This window comes from Halichoeres trimaculatus, unplaced genomic scaffold, assembly GCF_033239565.1.
Source record: "Halichoeres trimaculatus isolate MK-OKI-2021-1 unplaced genomic scaffold, fHalTri1.1 fHalTri1_scaffold_17, whole genome shotgun sequence".
Taxonomy (NCBI): Eukaryota; Metazoa; Chordata; class Actinopteri; order Labriformes; family Labridae; genus Halichoeres; species Halichoeres trimaculatus.
In genome coordinates, this window is record NW_027437195.1 from 18,500,988 (window position 1) to 18,518,243 (window position 17,256).

Here is a 17,256-nt window from a genome sequence, read left to right on the forward strand (position 1 = left end):
GCCTTTTTTGTTTTAACAATGCTGCAGAGATATACCTGATTTTATGTGATGTGACTCCATAAAGGTCTAGTAAACTAAAGCTGTGGCACAAAAAGCACTCCTCAGATTCTGCAAGCTTAGGAAATGTATGCAGCTAATGTTCATGCTGTTTTTTTAGCAACAGTAGAAGTGTGAGAGAATATTAAATTCCATGTTTATAAGCCCAAGAGTTCTACAATTACAGGAAACCTCAAAAATAATAAAAAAACTTATGTTAATGCTGAATTTTCTATTGTTATAAATGTCCCGGTTTTGATGTTGTTTTCTGTATCTGGATGCTTTTGCAAAATTGTTCCTGAAAGATAGCATTACAATTTGTGAATGAACTGATCCCTAATGAATAAAATAGTAACGTACAGTACAGTTAAGTACAGTAAGTGTCTTAAATCCTCCTCTAATGTCAAAACAGTGGGTTATGTCCAGATAAGTGCAGTTTAGAAATTTCACATCACCTCATTTGTAAAAAAAAAATTTCGGACAGTTTTGGTCCTGGAGTTACCCGCCTCAAAGGAGTTTTAGCTGTCACCAGAAAAAAAAGGACACCATCTCAAATGTAGGTGATAGAGCAGCAGCACAAGGCCCAGTTAGAGTTCTTGTTTTTGACTAAATCCAAAAAGTGACCTTCACCCATGTCAGAGGACTGAGACAGGTTGATGATTAACTTCAGAATTAGCAACATGTCTCATTCAGGAACAGAATGTCATTCAGGTCAAGGACCATTTGGGGCGACTGGGGATGTGGGGTCTGTAATTTTGGAATATTCATGAAATCTACCTTTAAAGTCATTACACCCCTCATTGTTTTATAAATGTTTAAATATTTATCAGTTTACACACTTTTTAAATATATATATATATTTTTTACCAATACTTTTTTTTTTTACTCTTGAGAGTGCAAGCTCTTACTGTCTAAGCTTATATTTGTGTCTTTTCCTGCACAACACTATGTCTCAAGCTTATGTAATAGTTATCTGTTTTCCAATATTAATGAATGTGTACATATTTACATCATTGAGCCCACGGGGAACACGGGGAAAAACAACGAGTCAGCTTCTGTACATTATTTAATTTAACTGTTTTCCCATTATGACTGCATTAGTCCTTTAAATCATTAAAACAGGAGTCTTAAAATCTCGTGTTGACTGAGAGAAGCCCGGAAAGCGCAGGTTTGACCACCTCCAGCTCTCTGCACTGAAATCCCCAATCCTCAAACACACACACAGCTTTTTCTCATGATCTCATTTCCAAGTTAAGCAGACTCTGTTAGTCCCTCGTCAACACGACAGGTTTACTCGCCTTTACTAATGGCCCTCTGTACTGATAGTTATGCTCTTGCGTAAATATGGAGTCAAATAGATGTACCACCACTGACACGTGGCTGGCACCGGACTGCAGCCTCACCTTGATGTTTGTGTCATACAAATACTGTACAGGCTGCTGGGATTAAAGGGCCTCCGCAGCCCGGGGCCTGGCCGTCTAGCATCGCACACTAGTGGAATAACACACAATATCCTCTATTTCATGAAGCATTTGACAAAAAAAAATGACAGGAGTAAAAAAAAACGCGTCGGCTTCGAATGTGCTAAATTGGGTTACATTAAAAATATATAACTTTTTTTTATCAAATAAAAAAGTGAGTCAATAAGAATGTGGTTCAGCAGCCCCACAGCACCGCCATGGTTCACCGTGGTTTTTATTGTTTTTGCATTAGTTATGGATCACAAACTCATATAACGTACGCACAAATCCCTTCCTTTCTCTTACGTTTCGCACCCAAAGAATATAACTGCTTCATGTGCAGCACACAGAGTATGTGGGGGGATAGCATAATGACCGAGAGAGGGCGCTCCAAAGCTTTGCGAAGCATATTCAACTCTAATTATCACATTAAGAAACAGTAACACAAGAATTCATTTAATCAAAGCTGTTTTTTTTTCTTAAATATCTCACAAAATAAAAAAAAATCACAAATTTAATCAGGAACTAAGATTAAACCATTAAAACTAAAATGTTATTTCGCAGCTTGATAAAGTGATATTAAACCTTATAGTTCTCTAAAACAGACCGTTTTATTTGACTTGAATCACTTTTATGAACCTTTGTGTTACTAACAGTGTGAACACACATGCAGGCCCACATCAGCCGTGTGGTCAATATTCTCAGCAGGTTTAGACTGATGTCTAAAAGCATAATATTACTGTTGGCGGGATACCTTGACAATTTTTGTTTAACGGATCCCTGGCAACACAGCCTTGAGCAATCAGCAATTATAAATTAATAGTAACATTTGCATGCTGGTATCAAAGAAAGCGTAAGATCAGACTTTATTCAAATTCCGAGCTGGTGACATGAATGCTCTTTTGGTTTGAAAAAAAAAATCAGCTATATTTGAGGTTATAAATTCCTTAAAAGCATCACAGCAAAAAATGTTAAATGATTTCAGCTTAGGTGAAGTGGAATAAGCACTTTGCAGGATGTGCGTAATGAAAAGCACACTAAGGAAGAGCGCCAAACATTCCTTTTATGGCTCTTTTTGACTCAGCCAAAATACAATAAGCTTAGTTTATAATGAAGCTTTTCATAAGAAACTGTTCTTTTCACTCAGTGCAGGTGTACAATTGGGGCTGGGGGGAGGGGAGCCTGAGGAGTCTCACGCCTAGGTGCGAGGAGATTATTCAAATAGGGCCCAAGGCGTAGAAGTAGGGATTGGAGGCTTGCCTAGCGCACAGAGCTATATCACAGCGTTAACAGGCAGCACGGAGCGTCATTTCAACTCCAGTCACTGACAGACACATCTCACGGCTGCCTCCATAAGACACACATGCGCCAGTCCTCGACGAAGGGACACACCGACGACCCGCATACACTCAGTGGTCCCCAGTCAACTGCTATTAGAGACACTTTCGGCTTTTCCTCTGCTGGGAGACGCTTTGTAAAAGTCCTCCATGATGCTCGGAGCAGTTAAAATGGAAGGACACGAACACACCGACTGGAGCACCTACTACGGAGAGCCCGAGGTGGGTACCTTAAATATATATTTTTTTCTGTCTAAAGCCGATCCCATTTTATACAACTCAATATTAGCCCTGAGATAATATTAACTTTGTGATCAAATATTGACTTGAGGCGCCTCCAAATCCTCCCCCATCTCCACGCAGCGCACTAACCTAACAAAGTTGCTTGACATGTAAGGGGGGAAACTTTTAGCCGGATTATAATTTCATAAATCTATAGGTATCTTTGCTTAATCACATTATTTTCCGTCTTGTCTTCACTCGACAAACACCTGAGCTGTTTGATTTTTTTTTTCTTTTTGGAGATGGATTCAAATATTTGGGCTTCAGTCGCTGTTTAGTGTGAGAGCAGACACAAAGTGTCAGCACTGACACTTTACATTTTAACAGAATGTTTTACTAATTTTTTCCAGACAAAGCTGTGCCACTTAATGCATTGTCGTACACATCTGAACAGTTATTCTTCATTATTTTAACCATGTCACTCAAGAGTAGAATGCTGTGATTATTTTTACTCGAGACGCCGTTTGCGTAATGAAGTGAAAGTTATTATAATCCTCTCTGTATTCACGATATTTAAATGTTGAAACTCTGAACACAGATTCTCTGTGTTCAGTTATTACAGCTGATCTTATTTCCCATTGTCACACTTTGTGCCATCTCACTGATGATCACCTCTCTCCCTCCTGACAGTGTTACACCACTGTTGGCAACATGAATACGGGCCTGGGAATGAACTCTATGAACACCTACATGAGCATGTCCGGCATGAACACCACCGCCAACATGACGGCCAACTCCATGAACATGTCGTACGTCAACACTGGTATGAGCCCCTCCATGACCGGCATGTCACCGGGCACCGGAGCCATGAACGGCATGGGCGCAGCAGGCATGACGGCCATGAGCGCAGCGCTCAGCCCCAGCATGAGCCCCATGACGGCCCAGCCCGCGTCTATGAACGCGCTAACATCCTACACCAACATGAACGCCATGAGCCCTATCTATGGACAGTCCAACATTAACAGGTCCAGAGACCCCAAGACCTACCGCAGGAGCTACACCCACGCCAAACCACCGTACTCCTATATCTCGCTCATTACCATGGCGATCCAGCAGTCCCCCAGCAAGATGCTGACTTTGGCCGAGATCTACCAATGGATAATGGACCTCTTCCCTTTTTACCGGCAGAACCAGCAGCGCTGGCAGAACTCCATCCGCCACTCTCTGTCCTTCAATGACTGTTTCCTCAAAGTACCCAGGTCTCCGGATAAACCAGGCAAAGGTTCCTTTTGGACTCTCCACCCGGACTCTGGGAACATGTTTGAGAACGGCTGCTACCTGCGGAGGCAGAAGCGCTTCAAATGCGATAAGAAGACCATGAAGGACTCCGGTCGTAAAGGCGGAGACGGCGGCTCCTCCAACAGCAGCTCCGAGAGCTGCAACGGCAACGAGTCCCCGCACTCCAACTCATCCTCCGGTGAGCACAAACGTTCCCTATCGGATATGAAGGCGGGCCAGGCCCTGAGCCCCGAGCACGCCGCCCCTTCCCCGGTCTCGCAGGGGCAGCACCTCATGTCCCAGCATCACTCGGTCCTCGCGCACGAAGCGCACCTGAAGCCGGAGCACCACTACTCCTTCAACCACCCGTTCTCCATAAATAACCTCATGTCATCAGAGCAGCAGCATCACAAAATGGACTTAAAGACTTATGAACAGGTGATGCACTACTCCGGCTATGGCTCTCCCATGGCTGGGGCACTTTCCATGGGCTCCATGGCGGGTAAAGCCGGTCTGGATTCTTCCTCCATACCCGACACGACTTATTACCAAGGCGTGTATTCCCGGCCGATCATGAACTCCTCATAAACTCTCCTCCCTATCCGCTGTGGACTTTCTCTCCCTGCAATTTGTACATTTGTAAAAAAAAATATAGAGTTTGTGTACAATATGTATTTCAGATATTTTTGACGTTTGCCACCGTTTAGTTGTCGAGTTTGTTCGTAGCATAATTATTTTATGAGGATGTTAATAATAATATTAATAATAATAAAAAGTAACGATAATGTGACGAGATCTGTTCAGAAGTCGGCTTCAGGAATGGACCCAAAGACCAACAACAAGTTGCTGTAAAATATTCCACATCTGCATTTCTGGATTCCTACATGCATTTAAATGCCTCACAGGATTTCTTCAATCATTTGTGTAATTCTATTTATGGCTTGTACATGTGTATTCTTGTAGTGACAAGAACAGAATCTATATTAAAGTGTTATTGGTTTTGCTTTCTGAATATGACGGTGTTTATTATTATTATTATTATTATTATTATTATTATTATTATTATTATTATTATTATTATTATTATTATTCATTGAATGAAATCGAGGGAACACACGTCTCATTATGTCCTGGATGGTGGACTACAATTTAACTATAATGCTTAAATTCAGCATAAAAAAGGCTGTAGTAAAAATGTCTAAATACATACTAGCAATAGGGATTACGAAAAAAAAATCAGTGATTTTATTTTATGTAAAGTATGCAACACGGTAGGTAATCCAGCAACCAGGGACTATTTCCCCCAAAAACATATACCTACATATATAGGCTATGTCTCGTTGCAATTTCCCAACATCACCTAAATGATTTTTTTTCTCTTTTATTGTACGTACAAGTTGTAAAATTATTTTTAGATTTTTAATATTCCAAAAAAAAAAATGATCCTCATCCCCGCGTGCTGTTCATTACGAGGCGCGTGTTTTTCAGCAGGGATTAATAGCTTTGCCGAGCAATATTGTGCACAATGCTCTCAATTTGTCTGCGGGAGCATGCAAACAAAACACACACACGCTTATTAATCCCAAACACAAATTGACATATTATTGATGGAAAAACATATCCAACAAATTAGCAAAGATTTAATATGTTTGACTGAAGAACAGAACAACTTTGGAGAAGAGCGCGGAAGGATTTTTGACAGAAAGTAGGCCTTACTGAGAAAATTCAAAAAACACACTCAGTGTGGCTGCAATGTGAGAATACTGATTACAACTTTCACCATGCACTTTATGTAAAGACTTACAGATTTTAGTCACTTTCTTGCACTTGTATTTCTAACATATTTATCTGCTGCAAGTCTGTGCACTTACAAAGATTTGATCCAATAATAATCATGCGTAAAATAAGCTATTTAAATTCCCACACACTCTCACAGACACATCATGATTCCACCCTATCTAGCACTGTCAGTCAAACACCGTGACTGCCTGCCACTCACCTAGGTTGGTCTCCCCGTACACACACTATAGCTACCAATACACACACTTTCTCTCTCTCACACACACAGCAAAAGTTAGATGAGTGAATAAGATTAAGTGTCATTGTCACATAAAACAGCCTCCCGCTGCGCAGGAGAATAGTTGGTGGAAAAGGGGGCTGATTTGGGAACAGAGCAGCCTGAATGTGATGCTCTAACTTCTCTCCCCTCAATCTGGGGGTCCATTGTCTACCCCCTATTTTTAAAGTAGTTGGACCCTCCCCTCTTGTTAGATAAGATAGACCAGTTGTCCAAATGAAACGACCCCCCCAGAAAGAAAACCCCTCATCCTGCTGCCTGCTCCTTTCCTGCTGAGCTCAAATCCAAGGCCAGGGGATGTTTCTGCTCCCCTCAGAACCGAACGACACCCCTTCGCCTTCTGAACACGTAGGGCCTAAAGTGTGCGTTTATTCTCCAGACCCTCTTTACAGATCGTACTTTAAACAGCGTGATCTGCGAATAAACAAAGGCAGTAAACAATAGAGTGGAGGCTATGCCCACATATAGGGAGAGTACACACACAAACCAAATTGCACAAGTGTAAACTTTGAATAGGACGCTGCAGCTCTGTAAATTTACACAGACATTAAATTTCGTTCTATTCATTTTAGACATATAATGCTAAGCTGATTTTTTTATAGCACGCTGATCGATATCTCTGTAAAATAATCATTTTTTTAACTAGCGGGGCAGTGAAATCTTTGCTTTGTGCTAAAGTCAACAGTGACAGAGTTTGAGCTCAAATAAATGCCGTGATGTCTGGAGCCCTTTGCAGAAGGCAGAAGGCGAGCTTCTACAATGGGCTCCTGTGCGGCTTGCCAACAACATGCTCCGGTTATTTTGCACAGGTATGAAGCTTTTCTTTTCTAAACCTCGCTGCTTTTTTGAAAAATCTTTACTCTTTATTGGAAAGAGAGGGTGTTTTGATCGATGTTCCCGGCCATTGCTTAAGGAGGGGGGTTGTGGTGGCGGTGGTGGTGGTGGCAGAGGCTGATATCCTAAATTCATGAGAAAGAAGACGTATTGGATTTCACGACAGGGTGGTGCAAAGCTGAGGGGATCTGCAGGATGTCTGATGGAGGCTGCTGCAAGTTTCTGTCTTTGAGTTGTGTGATGGAGGGAGATCCTGCTCTGCAAAGACAGAATAAAAAGTCACTGACGGGATCTGGCACTGCTGGTGCAGTTTTATAAGTAACTTATAAAAGAGTGAGGAGGATTATGAAGGAGGCTGATAATCTCTTTAAAAATCTTCTAACAGTCATGGGCTCTCAATTAAATTACAACTAAAATCCAGGAAATTTCATGTTAATCATACAAGACAAGCAGACGAAACTGGATAAACAGGGGAATAAGAAATTCCATGGGTGTCACATTTTGGAGGGTGTTATTTTTTGCAGTGTGCTGGTGATGGATATCAGTGTCGAGAGTTTTGCTGCAGCACCGAGCCTGCTATTGCTTTTAGGAGTGCAAAAGAACGAGTTTATTTTTAACTGGTTATTTCAATCTGCTATAATTGAATATATAAATAAAATATGTAGAATGAATGTTATTGATTATAATGACAAGCTTGTAAAAATGAATTATGGTTGAACCGAAAGTCATAAAAGCATAATTTAGACAAATGCATTACTGGAAGGGGAAGAACAGCATAATAATAATAATAATAATAATAATAATAATAATAATAATAATAATAATAATGTAAAAATTTGAGGGACCTCTCCTGAATCTTAAGCAGATGGATGCAGAGCTCTCCAAAATATCCGTCAGCCAACATTAAACACTTGCATCCCGGCACGGCTCTGATCCGCTCCTTTGTAGGCGGGATAAACCGAGTCAAGCCCTCTCCAGCGCGCTCAGATGAGAATGGCCTTTTGGAGCTTGGTCGGTTCAAAGGTAGCCAACCTCAATCTGTACTGGCGGACAAAAGTGCGCCGAGGCCACATCTCGGCACCTTCTCCTTTCTAACTTTGCGCAGGTTTTTTTCCCGAGGATGGAAGAAACCATCGCAGACCGACACATCTGTTGTTATAGCAACTGGATAAAGGCAGGTCCAGCCTGTTGATCCTTTTTACCCTGCTAACCTAATTTCTCTGCATTTTTTCTTGTGGTTATATTAGCATATTTCTTTATTTGGGCCTGAAATCGGACTTCTTCTGTTAGAGAGTAACAATGCGTCGAAACGTATCTGAGCAGCTGTCTTCTCTGACTGCTGGTTATTCTCCAAATACCTTCAGTTAGTCAGTCTGACACAAGATGGATAGCAATAAAAATATTGAAATGAAGCATGGACAAAAAATTAAATTATTTTAAGACAAAAAAAAACATTTTATTAGACATAGCCTATTACACTGGAAATAAATAACAGTCTTAGATCTTTTGATATTGATATGTATGCTATTTCCTTTTCCCTCAAATGCAACCTTTTGATCCAGACCTCCAAAGTCTGGTATTTTCTTCGAAGCTGTGCATTTAAATGCTGAGCCGAGTTTGGGCCTTTATTTTGACAATATTAATATTCGTCTAAAAACGACGCTCACCTACAGACCATAAATAAATGAAGCGCGTTAAGGACCGAATTGCAGCATGGGACGTACCTAATTTTAATGCATAGATAGGGAAATCAAGAATAGTCACAACAACTGAGAAAGAGATAAATCAAGATTAAACATCCTGCCAGGAGGACGAGCAGCAACATCTGTCATGAACCAAAGAGCTCTCCATCAATCAGCTCTCGAGCCTTTATATCTGCGCATCAATCGTGTGTATCGTTATTTTATGGGGTTAGATGGTGTAAGCGCGCTTGCCGCACCTTTGGGCTCCACGCTGAAGCCCGCGGACTGGAACACCCAAGTAGATCTGTCTCCATGGTGACGACGGGACACCGGTCCAACAAGCTGTAATTCTGTCTCAGCCTTTTGCAGGGGAGGGACCGTCACTAGCCCGACTTAACTCCTCTTTCACCAGAAATACTCCTAATCCCATATCTTAGCAAGGCTAACTGCAGTCCCTCAGTATATTAAAGGACCACAAAGTCAAAACTCAAAGCCACCCATGGTTTCTCGGCGGGCGGCCCGGCCCAGTCTGGCCCGGCCCGGCCTGCAACCATGCGTCTCTCAGTGCGTAACCGTGCAGCCTCGTACGCTCTCTGCAGCGCAGTTCATTATCAGGCTATAATATTTATAACACAGAAAAGAGAGAAAATTGAGCCCACCAAACTGTCTTTTATTTGCCTCTTTTGCCAAACTGCATTACTGCAAAGAGAGAGAAACATGGACTTAGAAAAATTGTACCCTTATTTTTTAAACATCTATATTGAATATTAGGCTCTAACAACCGAAATAGCCTAATGCCGTTCCGTGTTATCATTAAATCGTCGTCAGCAATTTATACCAGAGGTAAATTGATTTTTTTGAGCATTCATAATATTTTGATTTTCAGTTTAAATGTTAAATAGGCCTAATGTTGCCACTTTTAAAAATTCCTAGGTAATGCAAATTTGGCTGTCAAAGTTTTCATAGTAAGTTGTGCTATGTTTCATTTATAAATAAATTCACTGATGCACTTTGATCATGATGCTAGAAGATTCCTAGAGAAAATGATTATAATTAATGATAACAATAATTAATAGTGACAAATATTTTCTCTGTAATTTCAGATAAAACACACCATTAATTGTTGCAGTACCACTGCCGGCTTTATAACCAAAGAAAAACTGTCACCGTGCAAAGAGCCACAGAAACCAAACTCTAACCCTGTTTTTAAGTTTGCACACAGAAGATTTAGTGTCTCTATGTGTGTTAAACAGGCTGAAATCACACCATTCATTATTAATATTATTTTTTGTATACAAAATCTCTCTAAAAATATTTTATTAAAGTAGAGAAACTAAGAGGGATGTCTACCAAACATCTTTACTATTACATATACTACTCTGGGCTTTTCTGAGGCTTAAACTGAATTCCTTCACTGTGTCAGCCTTTATTTACAAGTGATGTGTAGGATTTTTTATTACTATTATTATTAAATCTAATTCAAAGTTGTCAGCAATTGAAAATTGTGCAATTTATTCACATAATTCTGGTTGAAATGAGTGGTTGATCTAAAAGATTCAAACCTAGTTTTTAAACAGATCAAAAATAGATTCTTTGTCTCTTTTTCTGCTGTTGAGAGCGTACATATGAAAAACAATACACTGTCATCATCTTATTTACCTACATGCTGTTCACATGACAAAATGACTCCTGCTTTTCTCACTTTTAAAATATTGACATGTTTTCTCAGTCACTGTAACGAAAAATGCTGTGAAGTCTTGGTGTGTGGAGGTGAGTCTGAGGTTCTGTTGTAATGGAAAGAAGAGGTGTGTGTGTGTGTGTGTGTGTGTGTGTGTGTGTGTGTGTGTGTGTGTGTGTGTGTGTGTGTGTGTGTGTGTGTGTGTGTGTGTGTGTTTAAGAGAGAGTGGCAGATATGGCTGGATGGACAGGGTGAGAATGCGGCCGCAGACTGTGATGTGTCCGCACTCTTCTGACACCACTGTGTGACATTCCAGTGTAGGATCCTTCATGTCCTGAAAGCAAGAGGAGAGGAAAGAAGGAGAGAAGGAGAGAAGGAGAGAGGTCCACTAACAATGTCCATTGAGCACTGTGAGGCAGCAGCTGGTGGGACGTGCACTGACCTAAAGGCAATCCATTCAGGCCAGGACGGGGTGCCTCTCACCAGCCTGCTGCTTTTATGCGCCTGGGAGTGGATGGATGGATGGTCACTGTTTATCATTGTGAAGTATTCCAACACCACTTTGTCATCACGTCCTCGCAGAAGAGGAGACAGTCCCCACCTTACGAAACCAATCAAGGTTTTGACTGAAAATGAAGTGTGATGGAGCCACTGTAAATACGTGAGGGCAGATCTTTCCATCTTGGGTCAGTGTGATGGAGATAAAACGTAGATGACAGGCAGAGGCCTTTGTTTCTCAGAAGTGCTGGAGTGAGGCTCAGCCGCACACTGGAGGAGGGGATTAGCTCCTTGAGGAGAGAGTGTACAGAAACCCCCCGTCATGCAAGTTAAAAGATGTGTGATCAACCAAGCAGAAACATATTGAAAGGGGATTAAAGATGCTCCAATATGAGGTTAGGCATTGCATGAGTTGACTGCTGGAAACATCAGCGTGCATGCTTGCTTTCATGCTTCTGATTCTGCAGGGTTGTCCCCCCGGGTGTCACGCCTGCCTGTATTCAAGATCAAACCTTGTTGGCAAAGCGACCATAAAACGATATGTCAGTCAGCTGTGGTAAAGGGATGCCTGCTTGGCTGGCTGTGATTGATCTGCCAAGGTGCCTTTATTCCCCTGGAGACTGAACACCTCCAGATTTCTGATTCAGCACTTGCCAGTTCTGATGGATATCTGGGGCTTCTCCTTTGGAAACGAACCACAACATTTCCAATTTTCTGACCCATTTCCACCAAATGTGGCACATTCAGCAGCACATGGCCATAACATGGGCGCCAACATGCTGCAATCATCTCCCCACTTCCCCCCTCAGCTCCAGTTCCAGGAAGTGAAAGCAGAGTCTTGCCAGCCAATCACAGCGAAGGACAACCAACTCATTAAAAGTTAATGAAACCTATAAACGTGGTGCGCCAGCGATTCATTTAAACCCCCAATCCAATCTCCTCTCCCAGCAAAGGCAAACAAGCCCGTGTGCCCCCAGTGCCGTCCTCGGAATAACAAACTACGGAATATTTTGTCCTGCATATGTTCTCCCATGCAGACATGTGCACTGTGATAGGCTCTTACAATGGGACTTGTCCAATTTAGAGAATGGCAGGATGGTGTTCTGCAGGGGTGAATTCTATAATCTGTGTCTGAGTTGAATTTAATGCCTTTACTTTACACCACTCAGCTTGTCGAAAGTGGTGGCGATAGATGCCATTTCAACATTCATGAGAATCACTGACATTCAAATAATGTGTTCATTTTAATACCATATGAGTGGGACGGAAACCCTGGGTGTTCATCCGCGCTGTCAAGAACTATTCCTGACCTGTGTCAGACAGACGATGCTGGGCCTGGGTGGACGTGTCTCTCCTTCCAGCAGAGCCTGATCATTTCAGGACACTGTCACCTAACTGCATTGCAGCTCTCAATTTGATAACAACCCATCAGCAGCAATAAATCCCCACCTTACAAGTGTCCAAATCTAAAGTGCGGAACAATATCCCCCTTGTCTTTAAGACCTCCATTTCAACAATGCCCCATAGTGCTTCCCTTGGGGGAATTCAAATTAAATTCCCCCCATGTATAGTGGCACTGTCAGCCTGCTAATGAATTCCCATACCCTGACTCGAATCAAATTAATCCCCAATTTAATCCCGCTTAAATGGCTGGGTTATTTATCATGGAGAGGCGGGTGCTCGGCCGAAGGATTGAGGAAAGCTGGGAGGTGTCCACAGGGCTGTTGAACAGATTACGGTGAAGGATGAAGCCTGCATGTTTCCCCCTCTGCAGAGTAGTCCCCTGATACACACTATTTAACCCTTGCCTGCTTGACGCTGACAGAAACGTCAACACGTTTGTCACTTCATGTCCTCTTAGATTAAGGAGACAACTGGCAGATTTATAAGTCAAAGGTGGGGTGCTCTTATCTTGAAGTGTCCAACAGGAAGTGGACTGAAAGGCAGAGGTAAGGCGGCCTTAGTTACAGTTAAAGTAGCTGGGAGTTCAGACTTGTTACAGCCAAACTTTGTTTGAGGTCAAAGTGTTGGAGACAGTTTTGTGTACTGTACGCAGCGATGCAAATTTCCCACTGCCTTCCCTTCGTATGCAAAACATTCCTGTGCAAAGTGGATGCATATTTTTGGAAACGTCTCCCTATCATAACGCAGCTCTGAGGGACCACCTCCTTGACTTATTGTGACAGGAGCTCTGTGAGTGACAGGTAGTTTGTCAAAGAGCTTATTTATACAAATAGCACAGTATCATGCGGCATGGAGAATTATTGCTAATGCTTTTTTGATGCAAATACGATGGTCCACTCTGCTGTCAGATGCATTTGTGTGAAGAAAAGCAAAGTCCAGATGGTGGCTCCAGGTTCAGTTATTGGTGTGTGGCTCTGACGACTGGAGCTGCTGGAGCGCCCTGTCCTGTGTTGTCTTTGGCTCGTCCTTACAGGAGCCAACAGAGAAGGAAAACACAACATCCGGATATGCCAACATCATTATGTTTGCAGCAGTTTTCTTTGTGGAAAAAAAGAATTACTGCATGGGATAAATGGCATGATTGAGAGTGACAAACTGTATAGGAAAGTGATTAACTGCATCAAGAGTGTGATGGTCACTTTAAGAGATGATGCATTCACTGCTATAAATCACCAGATATTAGTGTCCATTTAAAGGTAACTGGATTGATAGTTTGTATTTTTATCTAAGAGTCCTGCAGACCCACAAGTATGATTTACTGTGTATACTTCCTAAGTAAGCAGAAGTATGGGCCGGATGTGAGGATGACAGACGGTTCTGAAGACACTTTGGCAGTTCAGAGGACAGTTTGGAGCCTTTAAAGCTCGGTCCACCAAATGTCTGAACAGCTATGGTTTATTGAGGCATCTGTAAGCTTACTCTTTTTATTGCCAAGCTTGGCTCGTGCGCCCACCGTCCTGGAGAGAAGGAGAAAAAAAAACACCCACACAAAAGTTTGCTGTTTGCCTTCATTCCACCAAATCCTTGACAGCCGTGCTATAGCCCATCACTATTCACACCACTGTGCTGTCAGAACAACTAAACACATCATTTGTGTTGCAGAAAGTCATTCTGTATGTATCCAATACCAAATGTTTGGCGAGTGAAAGAGGCGGTGGTTGGGGTGGGGGCTGAATAATTTGCTAGGAAACATTTTACCGAACATTTGGTGATAAAAACGCCGGCGTCGGCCTCAAGGCTTAAAGCAATTAATTCAGGATCCTGACATAAACTCTCCAATCCTTTGACAGCTTGGAGCTGAAATAAAAATGCTAGTTCTCCTGGGAACGGCAGGAGATAGCTGGCTCTTTTCTGGACTGTTTGCTCACTGGCCCTGAGAGCAATCTTCCCCAGTCAGAATGAAATGCAAGGACACAAACAATGTACCGGCGAGAGAATGGGAGATGGGGAATGAACAGTTTGGACTATTTGCTCAGCAGAAGGGCAGCCACAATGGCCGGCCGATGGCTTTCCCATGCATCAAGCCTCTTAGTCTTAGGCCTCCCTTTGTTGCCTGGTTTCTTCTTCCCCGGCCAGATAAGAGCCCAGCTGCCCTATACTTTTAATTCCCATTGTAGAGCATACTGTATGGTCATTTATCTTTGCACATTTTAACTGCTGTGATGCTGTTTTCTAATCGAGCGGGTTATCATGCGTGTATCAATTTTCACCTTTGCATGTGTGCTCGTTTAGGGGTTAAATTGATCTCACTTTGCTAAAAAAGGCAGCCGATGGCTGAGGAGGGGGATAACGGCTGACCCCTCTTCTCTTTTAATGGAGGCAGCACAAGTCAAGCACAGAGCACGATAACGATATCCAAAGGGTTTAGTGTGTCGCTTATTTATGAGCAGTGCCTGCTTTTTCTGTCAGACTAGAGTGAAAAAAGTTCAAAAAGTTTGATTTGAAGTGCAAGAAAAATCTTCTTAGCGTCATTTTTCAAGCGCCCGACAAAGATGTCCTTTTCAAGCCAAAGGCAGAAAGCCTGGAAGGGCTCTTGAGGGAGAAATGAGATGCGGTCATTATATGACCTAATGGCAACTCCAGCCAGAGGAGAGGGCAAACAGAGCGAGTGTAGTGGCTCTGGCTGAGAGAAGGATCCATATTGTGCTCTTTTGTTTTGGTTTGTTGGTTTGTGTTTGCATTTACATTGACCTGCTCCCTGCCGAATGTGTATTCACTCTCAATACATGTTGTGTTGTCTGCGTGGGCAGGAAATGGAAGTGAAGTCTGCTGGGAACAAAACAAGAAAAGTAAATGAAACAAACAAGCAAATAATAAAGAAAAAGACATGTAGTGGGATATCAGAGGGTGAAGGAGCATATTCATGCATGTGCACAGACACTTGCCTAAACACAAACACACACACACACACCCATCCCCCTCTGTAAAGGTTGTGGTGTCAGGGACCCCCTGGGTGGTCAGACTGAGGATGATTTCGACACAATATGATGTTGAGGAGACCAACCTTTGAGAAAAGACACTCACTTTCTGTTTTCTTTTTTCCCCATGTCACATTCATGTAAACACTCAGAAAAGCACATTTTGGACTTTTCTTTTCATTTAAGTTGAAACGTGAAAAAAGTGACATCTGGGTTTTCAGCTGCTCTTTGAAACACACAGATACACGGAGAGAGGACTGTTTTTTTCCACCACAGTGAAAACACAGCCCATGATGATTCCACAATGGTTTATTCTAATGGCTAAGCTCTTAATCTATCAGATCAGATTTCAAAGTGCAGCTCGCTGTGCCAAGACAGGTCCCAGGAAGGAAAACCCTTTTGTTTGGGGCAGAAAATTTCAAATTTAAGACCAGACTTTATTCACAAGAGCCTTAATCACAAAAAAGCTGCGGCCTCTTACGGAAGCAATAACTCAAAGAGAGACATCAAGAAACAGTAAGTGCTTGTTTTCACATCCACCTTTGGTGCACCACCAGTGTTTTGCCAGCATGTGAGACCTCAGGTATGGCAAGATAAATAGCTGTCTTATTTGTGCCTGTGTGAGCCAAGCTCCTTGTGGGGTGGTGCTCTCAGCTTCACGCTCCGCCAACGCTGAAATAAAGCTCTGTTCCAGGCATTTCAACACCGCTTAAGGTTGTCCGTGGCCGTGTAATTTATGAGTTGAGAGGACTTCGTTTTTAAGTTCACTATGACCTACAATCTTCAGCATTCATGGGTGGAGAAAAGAGCTGTGTGAGTCATAGGAAACTTACAACACCCCTCCAATTACCTTAAACAATGGCGGTCTGAGCGATACCTGCAGCGTTGTGCTGTGTGGTTCAGTCTCCAAATGCGATGTGACCCCAAAGTAATAGTAGGATGTAGACACTTTAACCGGTCAGGTGTTTTGTCACCTGCGGGTCAGTGTAAAGCTGGCAGGAGGTGATGTGAGCTGCTCGCTTCATGCCCCGCAGCGCTCAGTGGGTGGCCGTGTGAGCAGACAGACAGACAGAATGACATGCTGACTTGTGCTTGCTGGCACTGGTTGCCTCTTTGGCAACTCACGGCAGAAGAAAAGATCGCCTCCACAAACGTGACTGTGATTAGGTTTTCTGGCATTTGGATTTAAACGCAGAGTGAAAGATTAAGTCCACATTTGGCATGTGTCGATCTCTTTTTTTTTTGAGGTAGATACACTTAAGACTAATGCCCCGTGGAGCCTACTTAGATGTACAATTAAAATAATTGCAAGAAAAATTCCTGTATTTACAGAGAGATCACGCTGAACTGTTTCCAAATAGTTTTTTTAGTCAGAATTATTATTTGAAAAATGATGGTCATATTTACTACATATTACTTTTTTTGAAATATAAAATCAAAATGCGTCACAAAACTAATTCTACTTCCTAAATGTAAAATCAACTCTCGTCTGTGTTGTGCGGAACAGTTAAACATTTACATGTATGTATCTTGTTTGCTCTTGGTCACAGCGAGTGTACATATAACTGGATAATTACGTTTTATTGCTAAGCCTGCTAACAGAGGGAAATTAAACCACACTGTTGGGTTAGTTTTATCAGCGGTTTCACATCATGAAATTTACAATCAGAGCAGATAATTTGTTTATATTAGAACAACTTATAAAAAGTAAATCTGCTTTTATGATTGAGAAATCTCTGGGAGGACAAAGTAAAGAAAAATAAAACACAATA

The 17,256-nt window shown here is 42.1% G+C and overlaps 1 protein-coding gene across 1 annotated transcript; it reads left to right on the forward strand.

Annotated features, from left to right (window-relative positions):
* Positions 1–2,974: 2,974 nt before the first annotated feature.
* On the forward strand, positions 2,975–5,242 carry foxa2 (forkhead box A2). Its single transcript, XM_074692294.1, has 2 exons — positions 2,975–3,055; positions 3,746–5,242. The coding sequence occupies exons 1-2, from the start codon at positions 2,984–2,986 to the stop codon at positions 4,919–4,921; spliced, it is 1,248 nt and encodes a 415-aa protein (XP_074548395.1). The 5' UTR covers positions 2,975–2,983; the 3' UTR covers positions 4,922–5,242.
* Positions 5,243–17,256: the final 12,014 nt, after the last annotated feature.